The following is a 26683-nucleotide window of genomic DNA, read 5'->3' on the forward strand; positions in this document are numbered from 1 at the left end:
CCTTCTGGCCTCAATGTTTCTGGGGGTATCATACTTGATCCTAGACATTAGAGCAGACTAGGGGCAAGTACTTTTGTCTACTAAATCAAAAAGGTCCGGTCCATCAGTGGCTTAAAACAATCTTAGACATGGTTCCCAGGCAGAAGGTGGCAGAAAAACAACATCAAAAGTAAGACCCTAGAGGCCCTGAAATGAAGGGATTCCTTCTACTCTTATCTGGAAAAATATGACTGTTATGGGAAAAACAAAGCCATTTATTTTGCTTTGGAATTTTACAAGGCAACTTGAGAAGACAAAGATTCTGCGAGAGGCAGTCTAAGAGGGTTGTGGCGTGACACACTTTCTTTTTCTAACATGCACCAGTTATAAAGGAAATATGGGAGCTTGTTCTGCTGGGTTAATTGTACTTTGGGACATCAGGAAGATGATCTATTGGAATTCATTCTGTCAACCACTATGTGCAAAAGACTGCTCAGCCAAGAAAGAGAAACAAAGATCATTCAGACATGGCCACCATTCCCTTTATTGAATTCACAGGCCTGTGATATATATATGTTTATGTATATGTATATAATCTGATACATATGTAATTGGACAACATTGTTCAGCAGCCATATTTCAGTCTAATTCAGTTCAGTAATAATTTATTAAGTGCCTCCCACTGTGCTGGGTGGCTATTGGGTCTAGAAACTCCTGCCTTTAGGGAGCTTACATTTTACTTTGGAAAACAACACGTATACCTGTAAGTAAAATATGTACAAAGTAATTTTTAGAGGAGGCACCAGCAATGAGATTAGGAAAGGCTTTGATTTATTTTTCTACTATTTTTGTACTTAGCAGGGATTCTTAACCTTACCCCTCTGGCGATCTAGTGAAGCTTGTGGACTCTTTTGCAGATTAATGTTTTTCAATGCATGAAATAAAATATACAAACTTATAGGCTGACATACAGTTTTCAAGCTGTATTTTAAAAGAAAATGTACCCATATCCCAAGTTAGGGAGTGACCTCTGAGCTGGATCTGGAAGGAAACCAAGGATTCAAAGGCCGGAAAGGAGAATAACCTCCAGCCCTACTTTAGGTGGCCAGAGTTTGTATAGAAGCTGAAGGTGGGGAAGGTAGTAGAACAGGGAAAACAAATGAGCCAGGCCTAGATCTGCAATCCAGCTAATAATGCTTTGCACCCATCTTGTGTCTTCATGCCCTGACATTCCAGGAAGTAAAGCCGTGAATGGCTCTGCAGCTAAACTACAGCAGTATTATTGTTGGCCAACAGGAGGTGCCACGGTGGCTGAAGCCCGAGTCTACAGGGATGCCCGGGGTCGGGCTAGCACCGAACCACACATCAAGCGACCAATGAATGCTTTCATGGTTTGGGCAAAGGACGAGAGGAGGAAAATCCTTCAAGCCTTCCCTGATATGCACAACTCCAACATTAGTAAGATTCTAGGTGAGTACCCAAGTTGCCTTCCTTCTCAGTGATTGCTTGGTGGGGAAGGAAAGTCATTGTGGAAGGGGAGTGAACCAAGAATGGGAAGGAAAAGGAGGTTTTGGGTTAGCTTCATTCCAAGGAATGACAGTGCAAGAAACTGCAAGAAACTATGGCCTTTGCTTGTTTGCCTCTGTGCCATTGCAATAGGTGAGAGAAGTACTCTTCCATTTCTTTCTCTTTCCCTTCCCTTGTTCCTTTCTCCCTTATTCTTTCCTTTCCCTAATGCAGATCAGACCTCTTGAGCTCAAGCAATCCATTGTCTTCGTCTTCAGTGGCAGCGACACAAACATACCTCACATGCCCATCTTGCTCTTTTTGCAGAGTGGCCGAGATGGAGAATTCCTTTTTAAAGCAGTGTTGTTATCATTTGCCTCCATGCATTTTAGGATTCCTGAGCTTTCTGCTGATAAAGTAACTCCCAGGAGTGAGGGAAAAGATTTCCCCCCCTCTTCTTTGTAGAGGTAGGGCAGGGAGATCCTGCGTGAAAAATTCACAGGCTGCCACAAAGCCTTGAGAACACTTATAGACCTTACAGTTTTCTGCTACAATAATTCCTTGTAATATACCCCATCACAGCGGCTCTTCAGAAACCGCTTGAGAATACAGAGAGGGTGTGAAATTCATGGAGCGCTAAACAGTGCCTCTACTGATAACTTGGAAAACTTGTAAAATACAGTTACCTCGTGTTAATAAGACATGACTAGTCCCAATTCCATAATTGCCAATGGAGCATCCAGACAGCAGGTCAAAGGCCCTTGGTGCGGCACCCTTCCATAATGTAAAGCAAGCTGCCTAAGGTTGACTCAACATTTGCCTTGGCCAACCAGGGTAGAATCTTCCTAAATTAACTCCTTCAGTTTGGAATTATTATGCCCAACATATTGAACATATTTTATTCAATATGTCGCATTAGAGTCAACATGTTTCCTTTTTAAGGGAGGAAAAAAAAACAACAGAAAGCACTGCTCTATTTAAATTGTCATGATGTGACAGATTTCCCAAGGAAGCAGATTAAGATGCTTTAAACACATTTAGAGCCAGAAACTGTGGTTTAATTTTTTAAATGTTTTGTTCAAAAGCAATAAATATTTAACCTGAATAAATATCAGTGATTGGGGACATATACAAATACACATGTTTTGCCTCTAGATAAATAATTTAACTTAATTCGGAGACAGTGTGAGTCAATGACCTCTTTGCAAATTAGAAACATACATCAGGATGAAGAGTGGTGAAAAGTTAAAACCCAGGCTTGTCCTTATAGCCTTTTAAGCTAAAGATAGATTTTTTTTAATGTCACTAACAATAAAGTATTTTTAAAAATTCAGCACTCAATTAAGAGATATGTATGGATGCTATGGTCTTGAAACTTAGACCCCTTTTAACTGAAATGGACTGCATTGATATATAAATATGTGTGTGTATATATATTTTTTCTGTAAGCAAAACATCCTAGAAATCAATGTTTCTCTGTCCTAAAGTTCAATATCTTGCCTGAAAGTTTTCATAATTTTAGCCTGCCATTTCAGCAACAACATGAATAGGCTTTCAGTTGGGTATAAAACCTGCCCTGTTTAAAATTTGGCAGCTGTGGAGAATCTATATTATTTGTGTGCATTCTGTGAAAAAACCATTAGGAGTATAGTAACTGTATTCATTAAAATGTAAACTTTTGGCATAAATATTTCAGGAGTGCCAGAAATACTCTATCTGTTAGGCATGGCATTAACCTGCCAGAGGCTAGACTAGCACACAAAAAACTATCTGCGGAGACTCTTAACACCTTAATCCGCTATCCTAAGGAAAGAGGGGACAAGGTCCATACTGCAGGGCAGATCTAGGGTGCTCCTGGTTACAGACACTATTTGTACAACTTTTCCATTTGTTTACATAGGGACAGAGTTGCTGCTATCCTGTCCTCCCAGCTGCAACAGCTTTCTTCCCCAGGGAAGCACACACACACAAAATGCAATTTGCTATACTTAAAAAAAAAAAAACAAAACACATCCCTTCCTTGTCAAGTGTTTAGATGATTCCTTATAAACATTATTAGAGATCTGAATACTTCTACCTCTTCCTGTATAAACTGTATTAAAATTTTTAGTCATTTTATTGGGGTAGCTATGAATGAACGTTTATAATCCTTGAAAGTGGTATATATAACCCTAACTGTGCTTTCCGGTTCCTGAGCTAAAACTTCCTCAGGAGAGTTCAGGTTTTTTAATTACCAGTGGTCAAAAGAAGACAATATATCCAGACAGCAGAGTTTTAAATCTGTTAGGATGTCAACATCTGCTGGCCTCCTTTCAAAGGGTGGGCCTGTCCTGCCCTGGATCTCCGTATGTGAGAAGCATTTATATTTCTGGAACCAAGTGAGCTCATCCTGAGCTTCCTGGGCCACTCTAAAGAACGCATAGCCTCCTTTATCAGTTTATGTAAAAAAAAAAAAAAAAAAAAAAGGCTCCAGGGAGGTGGCAGATAGATAATTCAGGATTGGAACAGAGATGCAGAGGTCTTGTGAATTAAGGCTATTGTATAGTGTGACTCTAATTTTGGATTAGGGGAAATGACAGTTCAACTGAGGATTATTAAGTATCTATAATGCATAAATCCCCATGCTCAGTGTCAGGGATTCAAAGATGAAAAATGACAATAATGAGACAGATGATTATAGAATGGACCACACTGTAGTCTCTAGTCCTATTTTGGAAGAATTGGGGTAGCTGGTCTTGAGAGATGCCATGGAGTAGTTGAAGCCCAGAATGTCCTCATTTTTCCATGGGACCTCAGTGATATTTTGTGTACAGGTTCTCGCTGGAAATCCATGTCCAACCAAGAGAAGCAACCGTATTATGAAGAGCAGGCCCGGCTAAGCAAGATCCACCTAGAGAAGTACCCAAATTACAAGTATAAACCCCGACCAAAACGCACCTGCATTGTTGACGGCAAAAAACTCCGCATCGGAGAGTACAAACAGCTGATGAGGTCTCGGAGACAGGAGATGAGACAATTCTTCACTGTAGGGTAAGATTTGTGGCTCAACCGCAAGAGCTTTTCTTCCACTTGGAGCCCAGTTAGAAGCCCCTTCTTTTATTTCTTAAATAACTTAGGTAACAGGCACTCACTACTGTAGGCATTAGGGACAGAGCCATCAACAAAAAACTGCTCCTACCTTCAGGGATCTTACATTGGGAGAGGGAATGGAGGAGTTAAAGGAAGAGTGGGACCATGTGGAGACAGATAAGAAGAAAGTTTAAAAAAACAGTAAAAAAGTCATTTCAGCAGGGGAGGATACTGGCAACCAGGGATGAAGGTCAAAATAGTCTTCCTCAGAAAAATAGGTGAAGGAAGGAGTTGAGAGTGTTTGGAGATGGCACTACTGATTAGGCTCTGTTCTGATTCAGGTTTGGGTTTTTTCTGGTCCTGATAGATTATTTCATTAATGTGATGCACTCTAGATTTGCACATTCCCTCCTCTGATGCAGAAGGGCAACTCCTCTGTAATTTATAATCTCAGAAAGCCACCTGGGGCATTGAAAGGATAAGCTGGTCACCCAGCTAATATGAATCGGGATAAAAGGGTCTTCCTCACTCCAAGCCTGGACTTTCTCTATTCATTAATTTCTTATAGGTGACTTAAATTCATTCAATCTTAAGTGTGCACACTTGGCTTCTGTATTGTGGCAGCCACTTTCACAAAGAAGCCTACAGAAACTCCTTTTGGACTGAGTGTCCCTTTCACTGTCTAAATGAATTTAAGATGGTTGGTACCCACACGGGATATTTCTGAGAGTTTATTATTTAAAACAAACAAACAAACAAACAAAAAACCCCTGAGCCTTACAAAATCCCCAGAAGCCTTCTAGGTTCCCTGCATTGTGCTTAGGAGTCTAATCACAATAGTCTGCTTTTGTTGTGGGCTCTACCACGAGATAATTGACCTTGACATCGGTTATGGGGGCCCTCAGTTTTTGGCTCAGAATCCCGGACTCCTGTTGCAGTAAATTATTCTGCGGTGGAGGCAGCAACAATGTGGATTTTTCTTGCTGAAATCAGGAACTAGACATGTTTTTGATATCTGGGAGTACGATTTTATGTCATTCTGTTTAAGAATTAGGTAATAGATTTCTGGTATAAATTTTGACTTGGCTGACTTACTGTCTGCACCGAGAGAAGCTGTTTACCGATGGTCCCCCGGTAACCGCAGTCATGGAACTGAATGGCAGTACAGATGGCTAGCTGCCCCAGATCGAAGGGGCGCGACGCCTCTCTTCCCTAGGGAGGCCCAGCAGAGAATGGAGGGATGGGAGGACAGGCGCTACAGCTAAAGCCAGAAACAGCAGTTTCAGAAGCACTAATCTTTGACTGGAGCAGCCCTTGGGAGAGGTCTGGAAGCAGGAATATAATAAGAGTAGGCAACAAGAGGCGTCCCATTCATTGCTGTTAACCTTAGGCAGAACTGAATCTCAGGACTGTGCCATAGGAAGAAGCAGACTAAACTTAAATGTGCAGTGAGAAAAGAGATATCCCAGGGGAAGAAATAGGGAGCTATTTCTCTGTTTGTAAGAACAGTTAAGAAACGTAATCCAGGGAACAGCAAATTAACTTCAGGATCATAAGGGATGTTGAAGAGTTTGCATCTGAGCCGATGACTTAAAAATGGTTGGGAGAGTTAGCTCAGCCCTAGATGAAAAAAAAACAAACAAAATAAAAGTGGGTTGTAAAATATCATGCATGAAAATATCACGAGAAATAGTAATAATAATAATAGCCAGCAATTATTGAGTACTTCAAGGTTTGCAATGGGCTTTATGCTTCCTAACTCACTTGATCTTTGCAACAATCCTAGGAAGTAGGTGCTGTTATTATTACTATTTTACAGGAAAAAGGAAAGCGAAGAGGGGATTGCCTGGGGTAGTACATAGTAGATATAATTGTGCTATGGAGCAAACCATTTCTCCTGGGTCAAGGTATCTCTCATCAGAGCAGGCACAACCTCCAATAAAAACATCAGCATGTTAAGGAAGTTGTGTTGTAGTTATTTTCCATTAGCATAAATTAAGAGGTGTTTCTAATAGCCATGACTGGAAGGCATTGGAGGAGTTTGATTGACTGCCCCCTCCCCAAATCCCCAACACAGATACTATCTGAAGAAAAAAAATGTTTTTGTTTGTTTGTTTTGAGACTAGACCTCCTGAACTTGCTCAGATTGGAAATGCATTGTTCATTCAGAGGCTCAGCTCAACTGCTGATGGAATGAAAGTTTTGACTGTTTCCTTGTGCATCCCGGGCTAGTTTTTCCCTCCTTCCACAACTTGATGGCTCCACACTTCTTGGGTTGTCAGACTTAGTGAGGACCCTCAGTGGGCTTTATAGTCCTGAGCGCAAGTGACCCACCGGTCCTTAGGATTCCTTAATAACAGGGATTATAGTGTGAAAACAAACAGACAGACAGACACACCCCTCCCCCCACCAAAAAAAAAAAAACCCTGTAATATTTTAAAAACCTCTCTGCTTACAAATGCATAAAAATGAATTGAAAAGTCAAGTTCAGTAAGCCAATTCCTATGCACATGACCATAATTATCATAGAATGAAGTCCTTTTTGAGTTCGTTTTCTAGAAGGGAAACTGAGTCTTAGACATAAAGAAACAAGTGTACTTAATATCACCAAATGGTAAAGCTAAGATCCAATCTTAACACTTCAAACTTTTTGTGCAGGATTTTCCCTATAAAACTGTTTCTGCTTCATTTTCCCATGAAGTGAAACTGTCTTGTAAACTAACTTTGCATCAGCCTTGGATTTTTCCTGACCATCATGGACAGAGATCCCAAGAACTTGGGGGACAGCCCAAGGTTTTTATTTGAACAGGAAAGGGGGGAACACCTTAGAACATTGGAACAACATTCTTGATTATCTGGAATACTCCCTCTAGGAAAGACCATTTTAGATCTGGGAGAATAAGGTCCCATAATCAACTGGGCTATGCTGATAGATTTCCACAAAGGGTCAGATCCTTTATATTTCTCCTTTTTTTTTTTTTGCCATTTTCTGATTCTAGCTCAGTTGCTATCCCTTTCTAATATTGGCTTGCCATTTAAATCCAAAATCACCATGCAGGATTTCTGTTTCCAATTTCTTTTACTCTTGCAAATGGTTGTACTTGATAGATTATTAACTTCCCTAAGTTAATCTTTTGAAATTGACCTTCCTTAGATGTGAGGTTGTTACAAGTAGAGTAGAAGAAAAAAACAAACATGAAATCCAAAGATTGCTATTGACTTCTTGATGGGATGGGGGGTAGGATCAATATTTATAGCTGCTTGTTGGGAAGACTTATATAACTTTCAAGCTAATAAAAATTACATAGAAAAGGCAAACACTAGCATGTCTTTTTCTAACCATTCAAATAACTAATTGCTTAGAGGTTCCTCTTTTCAATAATTCCCCTTAACCTTTTGAGAATATTTTAGAAAAATAACTACTATTAGGTGAATTTATTAATAACGAGTCAGACCATATCCTGGATATAATTCCCTTCCTGGAGTGTTACAGTTCAATTCAATTCAATTCATTTCAATAAGTATTTTATTAATTGCTTACTATATACCAAACAGTGTGCTAGGTAGAGTGCTGCAAAAATACACAGGAGTTTATAATCTGGAGGAAATTAGAGAGAGGTGAGAGAAAGGATAAGCACACAAATAACTATGATATGAGAGTAAGATAAATGTAAAGGATGGACACAGATAAGTAAGCCACAAAGATACAAGAGAATGTTAGATGCAAAGGAGAGATTCAGGCAAAGTAGCATATGAGATTTGGGGAGTAGAAGCATCGGAATGTATAATTCCTGAAGAAAGCACTGCTTAATACTAAGGGAAATTTTATTTTGGGGGATTTTTGTATTTTCTAAGAGCCTCCTCTAATCATCTTCATTATTTAGTAAATTTGAAATATTCTTTTGCTAGCTTCAGATTTTTCTTCGATAATTTCAATCTTTAATCAGCCTTGGATTTTTGGAACTGGGATTTAAGAAAGATCACGTAACCTTTGGAAGCATTGGACCTCTTCTTAAAATAATTTTAAATAATTAAAATAAATTTTAAATAATAAAGTTTTTAAATAATTGAAACAAATGCTAAATTACAGTTAGAGGTTAGTAAAAATAAAGCTGCAATTATTTTTCAGCTTAAGTCCACAGATCCCCTGAAATCCATCCATGGACCCCTGGGATCCCTGGTATAGATGGCCTCAAAGATCTTACGGCTTCATGTTGGATCTAAGGCAATGATCTAGAAACCATAAAATATATGGTTTTGTTGACTGTAGTCCCATTTTTGTAGCCTGTCTTTCAAAAGAAAAATAATCCCATTCAGTACTTTTCACATTTCTAATTTCTATGAAATTAAAAAAATCATATTCTCCTTATCCATAAGTGAATCGAACACTTAGCACTTTGTGTCTTACTCCTAAAGGCACTGAATGGAGTCTTTAAGGTGTTTCTAACCACAGCATACATGTCTGAAACGTATCCTTAGCCACCGTTCTGAATGACTCTTTATAACCACATTATCATCCTGTCTCGAGGGCTGAAGTCAAACCTGGGAGGGAGAGTTCTGAAAGATGACTATTATTCAGGTCTTCTCTATAGTGGTGATTTCAGAGACATGGTACAATCTGATTTTCTTCCTGATGTAGGGAACTAGGCAACATTTGTTTCTTGACCCGACGTGGAAGAGTCTCTCAAAGGGTCAGCAAACTATAGGCATCTGCCTGTCTAAACACATAGCTCATTTTGCTACAGGCCAAAGCTAGACAGCTCTCTAGGAAAATGCTAATGATCTGGAAACGCTGCTGCAGTACTTGGCTCCCATCAGGGTCCTTGCCAATTGCTTCTGCTGCAGGTAAGTATCCTTGCCCATCTCTGCAGATGACTGCTATATGCATGACTTCTCAGAAGCAGCGTACACTTGGATTTTGATGTGTTCATTCCTAATTTTGAAGACCTGCTACCTGCCACCTATCCCCTATTTATGAAATCTGAAGTTTGGATCCCAGCCTTGCCAACTGATCTGGAAATTAACATTTTAGGAGAGTAATTTCTGATAGGCTGAGGCCTCATGTACCAACTGGGGCTTGCTGGAAACATTTTTCAGTCAATCATTTACTCAGTTAGAAAATATTTTTTTGTGTCATCTACCATGGGCCTAGCCCTCTATAAGACACAATGGAAGACAGAAATGGTGAATTAACAAAAATTGATCTCGGGCTTTTGATCTAGGGGAAAGAACAGACAGAGATACATGACATGATTCCTTAACATTGATGGTGGTGATGATGACAGTCATAAAATCTGATATTTCTGTCTAATACTGTTAGATTTGCAAAGTACTTTGCTTGTATGGTCTCATATACACAATATTTAGTATAGTGTTGTAGCCTTTCAAAGATCCCTAATATCACTAGTGTAGAATATTCATTTCATTGATGTACATCACTCATAGATCCTATCTCTGTTATACTTCACTGTCTTACTCTATTGCTTTTTTTTTTCCCCCAAGGGGGAAATAGCTCTATTTTCTCACTTTTCACAGCCTTCTTTGGTGATAGCAAGATCCATGCTTTTCTAGAGTTTCAGAGGCATAAGAGCCTTCACAAGTTTTTAGTCATTGTAAATAGTGAAATAGTAGATTCAAATTTTGGATTTGCTAAATATCCATTGGGCCCTGGGCAAGTCACAGCTCCCCTTGGTCTTTTGCTACCAGTGGATCCATATTAGCTAATGAATATTTTGATGCATCTGTGATTTCATCATTGTGGCTATTCCTTTCGTATCATAATCCATGCAATGAGATTCTTATCCATAAATCTTGTAGAGAAGACTTTGCTCAACAGTGGATTCCTATCTCTGGATCTCTGAACATTTTGAATGGCTCTCTGCAACTCTTTGGCAAATCATCCGTAATCCCTCTCTTTTTCTCCTTGAGCAGTTCCCCTCTTTTCAGATTACTGTTACAGATCCTGATCCCACTTCTGGAATGTGGGTCCTCATCATTGGTGCAACCCCCATACATTTACCTTGTGTAATTCTATTGTTCTTTAGATTCTGATATCATGATATTTCTAACAATCTAGCAAGAGTCACAGTGGTAGTATATCAGGGGAGAATATTGAGATTAAAAAAAAAAAGCTTTGGCATCAGAGAACAATTTCAAACCATTGAAAATAATTGCTTTATTTCCAAAATACTATCTAACTTACTATTTGGACCTACTCATTGTCCATCTATACTACTTGTCTTAGATATAGTCATGGTCTAGCTCATCTAACTACATGCAATTATTTGGACAAAATGTAGTTGCCATCCATTTGTTTTTATTATTATTATTATTATTAATTTTGGTTTCCCTATGTGATTATTCTGCTAACTTGTTTTGAGTGAGTATATAGTCCTTAAGAAAGATAACTAGGTGGTATAATGAGTAGAGTTCTGGGCTTGGAGTAAGGAAAACTTACTTTCCTGAATTCACATCTGGTCTCAGATACTTCCTAAATATGTTGACCCTAGGCATGTGACTTAATATTGTTTGCCTAGTTTCTTCATCTGTAAAATGAGTTGGAGAAAAAAATGGCAAACTTTCCAGTATATTTGTCAAATAAACCCCAAATGAGGTAAAAAAGAGTTGGAATTGACTGAAATGACAAAAAAGAAATTAGCTCCTTGGAGAGTAGTATTCCTTTGCTCTTCACAATGTAATCTGCAAACAGGTATATCTGGAGAACCTCTCCATCCAAAGGAAATTCCTCTCCTGTTCGGAGCTTGCTCAGAATATCCTTGGGACAATAGCAGATATCTTTAACAAATATATTTTTTCCATCTCAAGCTCAATGAATAAGATCATTGAAGAAGGTTCTTTACAATTACAATTATCAAGGAAACTTGCATGCCATTAACATATATATGGGAGCCACTTTTGTTGGAAAGGATAACTTTGGGCTATGTTTTACTCATTGCAGTCAAATGCTATTTTGTGATCCACAAATAGAAGATTAAAATTTTGTGGCAGTGCAGATATGATCTGCTCTAAAGAATTGTTTGAAAAAAAAGAATTGTCTGAAATTTTGCCTGTGTCCCTCACCATATGTTCATCAAAGATACATTTAATACATATGAAGACCAATCTCATAAAGATATTATAGAGATATAAAAGTAGGCATATGGTTCTGTAGTTGCATTGTCTTCTCATTCCCCCTTTTTATTTTTTAGTAATAATATTATTTATGGTACTTTACATTCTTTTGAAATCTTTTTTTTTAAGTTATCTTGAAAATTCCTGAATGTCTTTAAAATTATTTAGCTTCCAGGAAGAATTTCTTCTGTATAAAATTGGTGAGAGCTAGCTGCTATTTCTTATTTTTTTAGTGCTATTTCCAGTTACTTGTAGAGCAGAGCAAAGACTGAAGTCTTATAATGCAAGTGTGTAATTCTATTGACATCAATGATGGGAATAGGTTACTATAGAAACACAGGCAGATCTGCTCCTTCCCACATCTATTTGTTATCCTTTCAGTTTCATGCTCTTTGAATTATCTGGTTTAGCTAAGCCATAATAGAAAGTTTTCTGCAGTTTTCTCTCCCTCTTCTATTGCTTTGGTGAGGTGATACATTGTCTTCCCAAAGCCAGCATTACCCTTGGCTAATGGGCTTTTGGAGATCGTGTTAGTTGGCTGAGATTTCTGGGTACTTTGGCCTCTTCATTGCCAATTGTTTTACAATGGTTAAATTTTTCTACTCATAGGAAATAATCTGTCTTTACTCTTTCATTGTAATAGCCATTCCCTACCCCTCACCTCTCTCTCCTGACCCCATATATCAAAGTTATTCCTTCAATTCCTTCAGCAAATCTGTTAAAAATCTGTTTTTTTTTAAACTGTCCTGCTTTATTCCCGAGAATCTTCTAAAATAAAAGGTAATAATGTGCTTTGTAGGCTGGATTCATATTAATGAGTACTGATAAGCACATAGACTTTTAAAAAGTTTAATTGTTTTTTCAATGAACAAAATCCATTTTCTCTTACTTTCACCTCTTCTCCCCCTGCCATGTTAAAGAGAAAAAGAAAGCCTTTTGAAAAAAAATAGTTTATTAACAAATGTGTAAATTCATCAAAATGTCCTTAATATGTTAATCTTATAATTTGTAACTATCATAGGCATTCTGGTGAATAAGATAAACTGTGTGGCCACACAGTCTCCTAGCAGAGAGAAAAGAGGAGATGCCTTTTTACTCATTAGGAAGGGCCTAAAGGGCAAGGGAAGGGCTGACACCTGACTCTCCAGGGAGAGCTTAGTCAAGAGAAAGCTGTTCTGCAGACTGACTGCTGCTCTGTTCCTGAGGAAGAAGGGGAGAGGGAGGAGAAAGAGTAGCACATATCTTTGCCACTGGACCCAGATGACTCTGGAGGAGAAAATGAGGCAGGTGACCTTGCGCAGTTCTTCCTCACTTAAATCCAATTCACTTATATATCATGGTCTTCTTCCAGAACAAAGGACAAAACACCAACCATCTCTGGGAAGGTGGAAAAAGAAAAAAGGAGGGAAAGAAAGAGAAAAAGATGGGAGGGAGGAAAGAAGAAAGGAAAGGAGGGAGGGGGAGAGAGAGAGAAGGAGAGAGAAAGAGAGAGAAGGACAAAGAAAGGGGGGAAGGATAAAGTGAGAAGAAAGAGGGGGGAGGGAGGAAGAGAAAGAAAGAAGGGAGGGACAAAGAAAGGGAGGGAGGAAGGGAGGGAGGGAGAGAGAGAGAGAGAGAGAGAGAGAGAGAGAGAGAGAGAGAGAGAGAGAGAGAGAAGAACAGAGAGGGGGGAAGGAAAGTGTGAGAAGAAAGAGGGAGGGAGGGAAAGAGACAGAGAGAAGGACAAAGAGAAAGAAGCATAAAGAGATAGGCAAGGAGAGGAGGAGGGAAAAGTGCAAGGAGTGGGGGTGGGATGAAAGGGACAGTGACAGAGAAAGAGGTGGAAACCCCATTCTGATCTCTGTAGATACTGGTCCATATTTTCTATCATGGCACTCAGACAGAAAAGATATTATAAGCTATTTAATGAAACCCCTCATTTTACAGGTAGGGAAACTGAGGTCCAGAATGATGAAATGACTTTGGTCCAGAATCATATAAGGGGCAAAGTCAGTATCTGAACTCAGATTTTGATTCCCAGACCAGAACCATTTTCCCTCACTGGGACACTTCATTACTCACTCAGGCCACATATTGAGCTCTTTCTTGGTGAATCTTATTCCTATTTCTTTCCTCTTGAGACTTTCTAGTTTAAAAGCCCTATGCCTCATCTGAGGTTCCCTGCTTTTTGAAGGATAAACCAGTTTTGAGTTAAGCTTTGCCTGCTCTTTTAGGAATAGAAAGCTGTCTGACTCTGGAAACTAAATCCAAATTCTTTCTGAGGTATTTTCTAGTGTGAGTTTCTGGGCAAGTCACCTATTTCCTCTAGTCTCCATTCTTTATGTAAAATGTTGATTAGATGATCCCTTCCAAGATCCCTTTCAGTGCTCAGTCTATGATCCAGTCAAGAAGGCTCTGGAATCCTCTTCCCTAAACCCTGTCACTCTAGCTAAAACCAAAGTGGGAAAAGCAGAGTTAATATTTCTCCCCCCTTCTTCCCCTCCCACCCTGCCACACTCTCCATTTCAAACAGCTCTACGCTAACTCATTGTTAGGTTATAGCTATGATATTGCCAAAATGGGAAAGCCGTTAGACTCCTAACATTCTATTTATCAATGTCCCATTTTTCAGAGTCAACAGCTTGTTTAAATAGGTCAAGCCAGAGCTGTTGTAATTGCATGCAATATCTTCTCTTTATCCTGCCCACTGATTTGCTGTTAATTTTTTTTGTCTTTAATTAGTTGATCAACCGACTTCAAATAGACTGTTAATTCTGAATTATTTCCAGTATTGGCAATGGTTTTGTTAGATTTGGTATTTGCTATGCCCCTGCCCTTTCTGATTCTCTTCATGCAGAAAGAATCCATAGTATGATGAATTATTAGTAATAATAATGAAAATAATATTAGCTAATATAAAATTCCTTAGTTGCATTATATTATTAGTGGCTGCTAGGTGATGCCACAGTGCACAGAGCACTGGACCCGTAGAAGACCTGAGTTCAAATGTGACCTTCAACACTTACTAATTGAATGATCCTGGATATCTCACTTAATCTGTTCCTATCTCATTTTCCTCATCTGTAAAATGGGAGGAATAATAGTGTCTCACTTCCGAAGTTATTTTGAGTATAAAATGAGATGCCTAATGTGTTTTGTAAGCCTGAAAATGCCATATAAATTATATTATAGCTATTACTGTTTTTTTTTAAATCACATTTGCACCTCACAAATCCTCTCTAATTGCATCTGATATACAGAAAGATTAAATGATCTCAATTGTCTCAGCTGATGAGTTAATAGAGCATCTAAAACTTGGATCCAAATTTTCTGATATCATGGCTAGAGCTTTTGAACTCCACTATACCATCCTAGTCACAGGACCTGCTAGAGGTACAAAGAAATCTCAGATCTGATATCTGCCCTCACATTTAGACTCCAGTGGAAGTCTGTTTTAAGTGTTCACTCTTTTTCCTATAGTGAATAATATTTACAAAGGGATGCCTCAAGAGATGAATGGTCTGAGTTTTCTTGTATCCATTTGCCAGATGAGAATACTGTAGCTAAATGTGGCAAAGCAGCTCAGCCTTCTTATTACCTATCTAGCGTTTTTTTTCCTCCTGCATCATCACTATGATCTTTTTAATATGTATTTTCCTGGGACGATGAGAGGAAAGATGCTTTCTGTCTATTAGATGGGAGATGCTTTAAAGCAGTATGTTTGTCTTCCCACCGGGCACCAAGGATGACCTGTCCTGGAAGGGAGAAGATGGAGTCCCTTTATCAGAAGCATTACTACTCCTCAAATGATAGCTTAGATTCACCCAGACCATACCAGGCCACCCTTCTCTCCGTTTCTGCAGAAATGGGTCATGGTTTTTATTCCCAGAGACTGACTGACTTTAAAGGAACTTCTCGGGTCAGTGACTAACCTTCTGTGCTCATTGCCTGCCTTCTGGTCACCTAGTTCACAGAAGATTTTTCATTTTCATTTCTTTTAAAAACAAAGGGGAAGACATGTAGGTGAAAAGACTGCAAAGGGATTTCCCAGGACAATTTTGGTCCTCTTTCTGATGTTTGCACATGGGCCCCAAGCTCTGATTTCCCTACGAGCCCTGGAATATGTTCACTAGGGCTTCCCATCTGGATAACAGATGGTTTGCCTACAATGATAAAGGCCAGAGAATGCCATCAGTCCCGGGGCCTTCCTCCATGATAGTGGTTTGTATTCCTTTGGCTCCAGAATAGGTGGCCTTCAGCAATACTAGTTCTACTAAGGTCATTTTCCAATGCCTGATCCTGAAGGTAACCCTGGGTTTTCAAAGGTTATGCCTGCAGAGCACAAACTCTAATATATCCTACTAAGCTTGAAAGGTTTCAGCTGTGATCCTGGTAATAGATTGTTTGCTCCTCAAGGGTCGACTGAGCCAAGTAGGATAGAAACTACAACGTAGCTGTTCATTTAGTTACTTATCTTTATATTTTTGTTTTGATTTTTGTCAAAGCAACACATGAAGACCATTTATAGAGACGTCTGTATGTGGGATATTACCCACATATGTAAAATCACAGATTCTGGGCTAATCATTCTAATTTCAGTAGTCCTTTAGGATATAGAAATATACAAAAACCTTGGGGAGTAGCTAGAAATATTATCATCCCAATATTACAGGTACTTTCCTAGCTGGGTGACTAGAGGAAAGTTATGAATTCTTCTTTTTATAGGAGGAAACATGCCCAGAGAAGGAAAGGGATTTTGTGTATGGTCATCTAGAATTTGAAGTCAGGATTCTTGACTCTCAGTTCAATATGCTTTTTAAGGGGGAGGTAATCAGGTTTAAGTGACTTGTCCAGGGTCATACAGCTAGTTAGAGACTGAGGCTGGATTTGAACTTAGGTTCTCCTGCTTCCAGGGCTGGTATTCTATCTACTGTACCACTTAACTGTGCCCCCCTCCCAATGTGTTTTCTTTCCATAATACTGACTCCCAAATCCTACCATCCTAATTGTCTCTCAGCTTTGTCTTCTTGCTGTAGCTTGACCAAATAGGGGACTTCAATTCTTGGAAAACAGCTTCAGTATCTACTTTAGTCCTTCAGGTCCTTTTTTTCTCCTCCATTAAATTTTCCCCTTCTTGGAAATGAGTTCTAACAGCATTTGGCCCCTGAAGGGTTCTGGGTAAATATCAAAACATTGCCAGAGAGAAGCCATTCTAATTTGCATGTCTGGGAATATTATCTTCTTCTTTTTTTTTTTTTTTTCATCATAGAGATCACAGGATTTTTGAATTGCAAGGGACCAGTTCCATTGAGCTCCATATAATTCAGTAGTGGATTTTTAGATATGTTTTATGTGCATCTCTTGTGTCAGTGAATGAGATAAACAGATTTTATATGTGTGTATGCATAAATACACACACATGCACACATGTATACATAGAATATATATGGATATACACATATTTATTGATTTATTTTATTCTTCACTGCAAATTTAATAGCCAAATTCTATCAAACAGAGAAAGTCTTCTTAACATGAGTTTGAAACAGTTTCACATCATGTTTTCTCATCTTGTGTTTTCCTCCTAATTGCTCTGATCATTGAGGGTTGAGTATTTTGATCATTTGATCAGTTTTCAATTGATGATTGAAGTCATCTGCTCTTCTCAAATCTTGAAAAAGAAAAATCACAAGTGTTTTCAAATATCCATTCTCTTCTCAAATCTTCCTCCAGTGAAATACCATTCTGTGGAGGTGCCCATAGGTTCTCAGAAGCCCTGTCAGAGGAACACATATAAAAAGCCAAGGAATGGCATTTTTTTGGGGGGGGGTGTTGTACAGAAACTCACAAAAGACTACCATGAAGCAGAGGGATTTGGTACTGTACAATGATAGAAGGTTATATAAATAAATCTGATAAAATTACAGATCTTTGTCTGTACCTTTGAAATATGTCACTTAATTCAAGAAGTTTTTTTTTTAATGCAGTTAAAAATGCAACAATTTCTGTCCACTAAGAGATTAGTGTCACAAGACCAACAAACCAACTAAGAGAAGAGAGTACCCAGGAATAGAAATGATCAATAGCATTAGGTGTTGCAGAGAGTGGAGAAAGATGAGGATTGAGGGGAAAAAAAGGTCATCAGAAATCACTGGTAATTTTGGATAGATCAGTTTCAGTTTAATAATGAGATCACAAACCAGATTGCAAACAGTTGAGGATAAGGAGAAGGATGGAAATGACATGATGAGACTGGGGGTAGATGGGGAAGAAAGACAATTTTCCCCTCCTCCCCTTTAGGAATTTAATCTTGAAACAGAGGCGATGTAGAGATCGAAAGTTTGAGGGGATGGTTGGGTTTAATGAGTGAGTTTTTTCAAGATTGGGGAGACTTGGTTAGACTTGTTGGCAGTGGAGAAGAAAATGATAAATTAGCCAAAGATCGAAGATTGAAAAAAGTGATATAGAAGACAATCTGCTAGGAAAAAATTAGAGGGAATGGAATCAAGAGTTGATGTAGAGGAAATGATTATGGGGAGAGGGATGGTCACTTCTTCATTGGAGACTATAACAAAGGAAGAGAGAATGAATGGGGTGTTGGGAAGAGGAGAGAGCTCATGACAAATGGTCTAAATCCTATCATACTAGGTGTTGGAGAGAGAACAAAAATCAGAAGGTAAAAAAGGTCCTCATAAAACATATAGTCCAGTAAGCAAAACTCAACTACAAATGATCAGAGCTGATGATATGTTCATTGGTATTGCTGAAGATAGTGATCTATCTGCTCATCCTTTATGAATAACAAATCTTAGTTTGGCTTTGATGTCATGAATACAGGAGACAAAGTCTGGGTCACAGTTTCTTGGTCATCATAGTGTGAGCTCCCATAAAATGGGTTAATATCATTGGAAATTTATATCATAGGAAAATTAATATCATAGGAAATTCACTGAATTCACTCATTGTATGAATAAGTCAAAAATACTCTTGAAGCAATCATCAGAATTCAGTCAAACCTAATGAGGCCTTCGCTGCCTTGGGCAGGTGAGCGTGAAATTTAATTTGTGCTCGTTGTCCCAAATGGCAGCAGTTCCAACTTTACTGATGTAGTATCAGTGTCTCTGAGAGGGAAATCCACATTTCATGAGATATTCTCAATTAGGCCCTGAGACTTCTCTATTCTCTGCCTCTTGCAGACAGTCTAGAGACTGCCACATGATTGCTGGTCAAATGGACTGACTTGGGGCGATCAGCACCCTATAGGAGGGAATCCAAAGATCTTATTGCTTTATTATATTCCCCATTCTGGGAGGATGTGGTGAAGTATCTGTTCTATTGTGACATTTCTATTACATTTCAAAAACAAAGCTTAGTGAGTTGGGATGGGTGAGAGCAGGGAATAGGGATGTGTGAGCAGGAGCAGGAACAGGAGCCAGGAACAGGGGATCTATTTTGCAATAGTTAAAATCACATATCACTTGGCTTTGTCTCTCTCTTTTTTTTTCTTTTGCACTGAAAATAACCAGAGTAAACTAGAGGGTTAGAGCTATTTTGGCAAATATAGGTCATTGGGAGCAAACACTTCGCACATCCATCTAGCCTGACCCTCTCCTCATCATACAGATCAGGAAACTGAGATTTACCCTAGTTCACACAGCTTTAAGTTTCAGTTGTGGGACTAGAACCCAAGTCTCCCTAACTCCAAGTCTAGCATTCTAACAGTTATACCCCATCTGTTATTTCTGGGCTTGTTCTTTTGAGATGGTCATCCCATTTGGGATGTATATCCCAGCTCTCTTTATCAGACTCCTGTGACATGCATTAATAAGGAAATCTAAAATGTCTCAAGTCAGTGAAGCGTGGCCACTCTCTCTGTCTCTGGAGTAGTTTCTTGTTTCTTAAGTCCCAGTTAAAATATCTGTGGGTTCAGCTGAGAAACTGAAGTGATCACATGCCCCAGCCGGAGCCAAAACTGCCCTTCTCAAAGGTCCTGCAAGCTAAGCTAGAATCTGATGAGCCGTGGGGGGGTTTGGTCAGTGGCTGTCCATCAGTTTCTCTTTAGAGAGACTCCGTAGCCTTGTAGAGGGCAATGTGTGTCACTTTTTGGGGGATAATAAGAGCACTGTAGCCTTTTCAAGTCCTGACTGAGCTTCGAAAGAGGAAGCTGCCAAGGCTTTCCAAAGCCGACTGGCTCCTCCAGCTCCAGGGACCCTCAGTAGCGACACATGCCAAGTTCTTTGCTGGTTTCCCGATTAGGGAAATAATAGAAACTTCAGGAAACTTCCTGTCTATTTTCAGCCTTGGAATTTCTATTTTCCCTTCAATAATTTGGTGAGGGGGTGGCGGTGGCGTAAGGATTATAATCCACATTTGCAGATGAGGAAACGGTCCAAACTAAGAAATGACAAAACCCTACTTATCATACTGTGTTCCACCATGATTGGAAAGGTACCTTAGCTCGGCACCCCCATAGCCGTCTGGGAAATAAGTAGAAGCAGCAGACTTGCCACTCACTGAAAACCTAAATGGACTTGTATATGTGTGTTTTTTTTAATCTCGTTTTCATATAGGCAACAGCCTCAGATTCCCATCACTACAGGAACGGGTGTTGTGTATCCTGGTGCTATTACCATGGCAACTACCACCCCATCTCCTCAGATGACGTCTGACTGCTCCAGCACCTCGGCCAGCCCGGAGCCCAGCCTGCCGGTCATCCAGAGCACTTACGGCATGAAGACGGACGGCGGGAGCCTGGCCGGGAACGAAATGATCAACGGCGACGACGACATGGAAATGTACGACGACTACGAAGATGAGCCCAAATCAGACTATAGCAGTGAAAACGAAGGTCCCGAAGCCGTCAGTGCCAACTGAGGAGTGTTTGCAGAATCAAAATGCTCAGACTGGGGTTTTTTTTCTTCTTTATTTTTTTCCTGAACAAAAAAAAAAAAGTCTTAAAGAGCCCGCATGCATTTGTGGCTCCCCAATTACATCAGCAGAATGGTCTTAATTGTTTCATAATGTGTGAGACAGATGGAGTTTTCCCTGATTTTTCATGAACTTGTGTTTTTTTTTTGTTTGTTTTTTATTTAGGTGAAGACATATATTAAATATGAGACATCGGGACTTGAAAACTTATCTGAATCTATAGCTGTCTTACCAGTCTTACTTTTTTTTTTTTTGGTCTTTTTTTTTTTTTTTCTCTTTTGGATGTTGATAAAGGTTTAAGTTACTGTTTTTAGATGGGGTTAAACATTCTCACTCAGGTATGCTGTGCCGGCCTACAGGTTGTGAATGTGTTTTTATTCTGAATTATGTTAGCAAACAACTGCAGATTTCATCTTGTGAACGCGAGCAGAATGTCTGCGGGCACGCGAGCACGGCTGCGTGCAGAGCACTTAAAAAAGGCCTCTGAATTCCATTTTTCCATGTGTAGAGTTGAACTTCTAATGTGCCAAACTTTTTCATCACTCTTGAATCTTAAAAAAAATTTTTTTTGAAAGTCTTAAGGGAGACACTGCAAAGTCTTAGACAATCCTTTGGCATCTTAAAAAAAAAAAAAAGGATAACCACAGGTTGTATTTTTTTCCTTTTTTTTTTTTTCTTTTCCAGAAAATGGTAAAGTACTCAGGAATCTGGAGACAGGATATTGTAAGGAGTGAGCTTGGTTGCCACCGTGCATGTACCCAACTGCTTTTGCCTCTTACTGTGCCATCAGTGTGTGACATGATACCATACAATGTGATGTGATGTCCACACAACAGAGCGATCACCAGTTATGAACAAGGCTGCTTGTCCCTGTGTGAGGCTGCCTCTCACAACCCCCATTACCCCTTTGCCTTTAACCCTGGCATTCAGTCTTAAACATATTTTCTCTTAAATAATTTATTCATTCCAGAATGTCAAGGGTCCAATGATTATTTATTTTAAAAAGCATTGTTGGTGGCATTAATTTAACAATCCTTATTTCTACCCTTCTATCCTCAAACCTCCCTCCCAGTCCCCCCCCCCCTTTTTTTTTTGGTCCTCCATTACCTGCTACAGACATGAAAATGTATGCAAGGATTGTATGTCCCCAGAACATCTGGAAGCATTTCTTAAACATAATGATAATTCAAGTTAATTTTTTAAAAGCCAAAAAAAAATTATTCTTTACAGTAACTGGCTATAGGACTGTGTACTTGCTGTCCAGGTATAGGCCCTTATAGCTGACCAGGCCAGCCTTCTGACTTCCTATTCTATGTCCAAATCCTATGGGAGCTGATCTCAGCAGGGAGTGATGAGGCAGGCTTCAGGACCTCCTCAGCAGGAGAACAGACAAGAAAACCCAGAAGATAAATCCCTATCCATGCTTACAGGACCCACCCAGGATCTAGAGAGAAAGAATAAACCAGCAGAACCAATGGCTGTGTGGAGCTCAGGTTTGTTCATAAAATCCCATACATGGAGAGAAGTCACCCATCAGCCTCCATGCTGCATGTAGAGAGGTAAATAGTGAGTCAGGTTGCATCTGGGGACTGAAATGTAAACTCTGGAGGAGCCAAAAGGGAGGGAAAAAAGGAGAGTACTCACTTGCGAGAAGCTCCTGCATTTAGAACCAAGCAACCAAGAGCTCAAGGGGAGGTAGAAGAATTTCTTTGGCTGCTTTCTTCATCCCCACAAATAGATCACCATCTCTACAGCAGGTGGGGTGCACGCATCCAGCCTTGGGTATTTGTGTGTGCTTGTGTGTGCCTAGAATGGGAGATAATGTACAGAACTTAATTCACCGTGCACATGCAGCACTCATCTCTGGAGAGGTCTCCTGCTTGGCTGTAGGGCTCCCGGGCTCCCAATGATACCAGCTCCCTCCTAGGTCCACAGCTTGGTTCTCTGCCCTCTCCTATATCCTTCAATGAGTTATTTTTGCCTTGCCCCCCACTTTCTCCATTCAGAAAGCCAACGACCAGGCCTATTCATCCCCAATGGGACAAAATACAAACCCATGACGAGGGCATAGGAACAGGGCTGTCAGATTTCTTGAGCCATCTCATCACTTGAAAGCGACTAGCAGATCTTTGTATTTATTTTCTCCAAACCCAAGGCCATACCCAATAGCAATAAACAGGTCTAGCCAACGGGAGCCTGAGCTCTGGGCTCCCATTAGCTGGTGAGCGCTCTCTATAAGCTAATATAGGTACTGATAGACAAGTTGTGTTCTTAACATCAGTTGGGGATCAGAACTTTGTTTGAATACGTTTTTGCTCAGAAGAGGAGGAGGATTACTTAGTAAAGATGGACTATTTATTATATCGTCTTACTGATTTATCCAGTTGGTCACCTCTCCTTAGTTCTTTCTCTTACCCACTCCCTCCCCTTCCCCATTTCCCAACACCTTGCTTGCTCCTTCCTTCTTGGTTCTGTTGCATAGGTAGAGTGCTGTATGGCTAGCATTGTGTCGTCTGTAATTAATTTTGCACAAAGGCAAACATTTAGAGTAGTTGGTTAATTTTGTTTTGTTTTTATGACCATGCCAAAATAATATTCTGGGCTGGTGGAGAACAAAGGACTGTTCTTTAGGACTGAAACTTGATTTTGCTCGTAGTACAAACACACACACACACACACACACACACACACACACTCACAGATGTTGTTTTGTAAGTGTTATAAGCACTGGATATAAATGGTATTTTTTATCACTTCTGACTAATGTGAAACTGTTGTACGAAAAATACATGAACAAAAGTCATCTGTTTCGACTCGTGTGGGCTTGCCCCGCAGTTGCCGGATTTGAGTCATTTTATGTCTTGTTATTTCATTTATTTATGCAAAATCCATGCGTGTATGAACACTTTGTTGGAGCCGCAGCCCCTGCCCGCCTCAGCGCCGGGGTTCGGTCATTTCTAGCCACGTTCTTCAAAAATGAAAGGCTATTCAGGAAGGATCTGATTGTAAACGTCTCATTCATTCGCTGGGTCAGACGGGAAGGTGGTATCTGGATCCCAATGGTGCGCATAAGCAATTTATTGTATTTATTAGCCAACTTTGGCTCTAAATGTCGGTGGAAATTAAGAAAGGACAATCGTAGCGATAGCTTCATTTTACTTTTATCGGGGCTCGAAACAAAGTCTTTTGATGAATCTACCATCTCATTTTAGATTTTTTTTAAAGTGTAAATATAACATAGGAAATAGAATTTTATTTTTGGTTCATGAATAATTAGTGAAGTATAAGTTATGTATTTACTTTTTCTGTTCTGTATCCATGTATATTGGTCCATATTAAAAGCTGACAAGTCACTGTACCTCATGCAAATGCTGAATTATCAGAGTGAGAGATCAGTGAGAGCATAGGCTTGGACCTATAGCTGGGATAGCAAGACCCCTCACTTGGGCTCTCACTGAATTTAGAAGATACCGTCCACAGACACAGACTTTTTTTTTTCCTTATAGAAAGTTGATACATTGAAAATACCAAATTTCCAGGATAGCTGGTAGGAAACTCAATTTGCTTTGTGAATCCAAGCAGAATGCATGAAATAGTCCTGTTACTGTTTGATAGCAGAAAGCATGAATAGCATTTGGAAAGCAAAAAAAAAAAAATTTCTGAAGATTAGACTCATTAATAAAGCCCCACCCTCTGCTCTGCCCCCATCATACCCCAATGCTAAATAGTTTGAATAATATGAGACTCCTTATTTTTGTGTCCATTAGTTCATAGTATCGTCATTGCAGATGAAAATGATTTACACATTGTAAGAGGACTTATGGGACTTTTCCCTATCACTTGGAATTGGGGCACCGGCAGGAAATACTCTTTTAAACCATTGTGCCATGTAGTTAATGGTGGGATAATATGTACATAATATGTGTGTGTGTATATCCACACGCGGACATATTCATACACACATGTATTCACTGATATACATGTGTATATATATGATATGTATATATATATATATATACATTGTACATATTGCTTTTGTCCACAGACTTTGCTCCGCCTCCTGAAATTATATAATTGTGAGGAAGGGAGTGGGGCAGGAAGTCCGCGAACAAAAGCCGTCAGGCTATTCCTGTGCTTAAAGAACAAATGTGGTGTTTTTTCTGTTTGGGACAATTATAAAACGTTTGTTTTCAAAGATACTCAGATCATGACAAAGTTCAACCCCATCTACTCCCATGGTTTTCTTTTATGAAACACTGGCCCCAGGAAAAGGCTTGATCTGAATTCCCAGTGGTCCTCCCACATCTGCCTCCTGAGCTTATCTGAGAAAAGGCTGAAGATGGCTGCCTTCACAATCTGGGATGCATTAGGCCAGTTGAACATCAGGGTATTTATTTATCAGAAGGCCAGTGAGTTACCTTGTAGTGTCAAAGCTGAAATAAAAGGCTACATTCTTTTCCTTTGGGGAGGTTGGGGGGAGGGTGGCAGGTGACTCCCAGCGCTCCCACCCATGCAAGGAGCGGGGGAAGCCATTTATAGGCTCAGAGCATACCTCTTGGTCCCCTGCGGAGAGACTCATTCTGGCCCCAGCACCACAGCTTAGTTCCCCCTCCTCTCCAGTTTAGCCTGATTGTTTTGTAAGAGATGGTTTTCCTCAGTAGTTGACCAGAAAGGTCCCATTGCCATTTGAGGCCATGCAAGATACACCCTGTGCCCAGTGCCATTGAATTACCCAAGAATAGCTGGTTAAATGGAAACTGATGCTTTCCTGGGTCTTTGTTTTTCATATAAAAGGGACAAATGGTGCCCCCTCTCTGAGGGACCTTCCATTGGTATTCATTTAAGAATGGACTTGGCACTTACAGCCATTCTTCTCAAAGAATAATTGTGTCTGACCTCATCTGCCCTCCTACGAAGCACTTGTTTTATCGCCTTCTTGCGCCATCCCCCGCATCCTGACAAGCTTTTCTTAATAAATGACTTCTCTCTGTGATTCCTTTTGACCACGTCCCATTTTTCTTATACTGTATGATGTTAGGACCCCAAGGTGAATGTGATATACTAATTGATCATCAGAAATATCAATATGCAAACATAATTGTTTTCCCTTCCCCTTCCATCAGCAGCTGAGCCACTTGTTCCTGAATTCCTGCATTATGGAAGCAGGTAACTTTGGTTCAGAGGGTGGGGCAGAGATAAGGGCCTCTAGGATGGGGGTTTGGGGTTGGGGGGGGGGGTTGCTCATCGAAAGCTATTTTCAACTTGATACGTATGGCAACACACAAGCTAGAGAGCAGCTTGGCAGTAGGGTGTACTCTGAATTTCCTCTTTCTGAAGAACCCCAACTGAGGTCCTCAATGCTCCTGGATTATGGGGAAATGTGCAAATATTTCACTGTGTGTGTTTGTGTGCACGCTGTCCCTGTGCATTATCTTTCCCCCGGGCCATCCTTCTGTCTGTCTTTTGTTTTGAGTGTGTTTGCTTTTTTTTTTAAAAGCACAGGTTTTATTGTTACTTTTTCCTCTTCCATATGGCTCCACCTACCCTCCCACCCTCAGCTTGTAGTGTGATAGAATCCTTAGCATTTCTGTCCATCCATTATTGTATTTGCCATGTAAATTTTTTTTTTATTACATTAAGACAAGCTTATAAGCTGTTACTACATAACTTATCTTACTGTAACTCTTTTTATTTCCTGACGTAATTTGTTTGTGATGTATATTGTGGGATTGTACTCTATGTTAATTTAATCAGCACAATTCACTGACATGCTGGACTGACATGCTAGCTGCTGTTTCCAATTGTAAAGTTTGTGTAGGGCTGTAGGGACAACTACAACTCTGTTGTCAAGGTACTATGCTCTGGTTCCTATAGCAACACTGTGGGTGTGGCCCTGGAGATGCTAGGGTTGCTGTTGAGATACACCCTCTAGCAAATTTTAACCGACAGGTTTTCTTCATAGAAATTCTATGTACAATGCAGGTACCTACCTGGGCCCATGGCTGGTAATGATTTGGGCGTTTAGAGGAAAAAGATTAAAAAAACAAAAACTAGTGTCTATTGCTGCTTTGAATATGTTTTAAAGTCTGAA

General features: G+C 39.8%; 1 protein-coding gene across 14 annotated transcripts in view; it reads left to right on the forward strand.

Annotated features, from left to right (window-relative positions):
• Nucleotides 1-23948, forward strand: part of SOX6 (SRY-box transcription factor 6) — a 538119-nt gene extending 514171 nt beyond the window's left edge. For 10 of the 14 annotated variants that reach the window (XM_051967575.1, XM_051967573.1, XM_051967571.1 and 7 more), the window contains 3 exons: nt 1216-1449; nt 4299-4515; nt 20235-23948. In XM_051967575.1, coding sequence (XP_051823535.1) covers nt 1216-1449; nt 4299-4515; nt 20235-20538 — 755 coding nt within the window. In that variant the 3' untranslated portion in view covers nt 20539-23948. The remainder of the gene's footprint in view (nt 1-1215; nt 1450-4298; nt 4516-20234) is intronic. The other 4 variants (XM_051967576.1, XM_051967577.1, XM_051967585.1 and 1 more) reach the window with 1 other exon arrangement.
• Nucleotides 23949-26683: the final 2735 nt, after the last annotated feature.

Source organism: Antechinus flavipes, chromosome 6 (assembly GCF_016432865.1).
Source record: "Antechinus flavipes isolate AdamAnt ecotype Samford, QLD, Australia chromosome 6, AdamAnt_v2, whole genome shotgun sequence".
Classification (NCBI taxonomy): domain Eukaryota; kingdom Metazoa; phylum Chordata; class Mammalia; order Dasyuromorphia; family Dasyuridae; genus Antechinus; species Antechinus flavipes.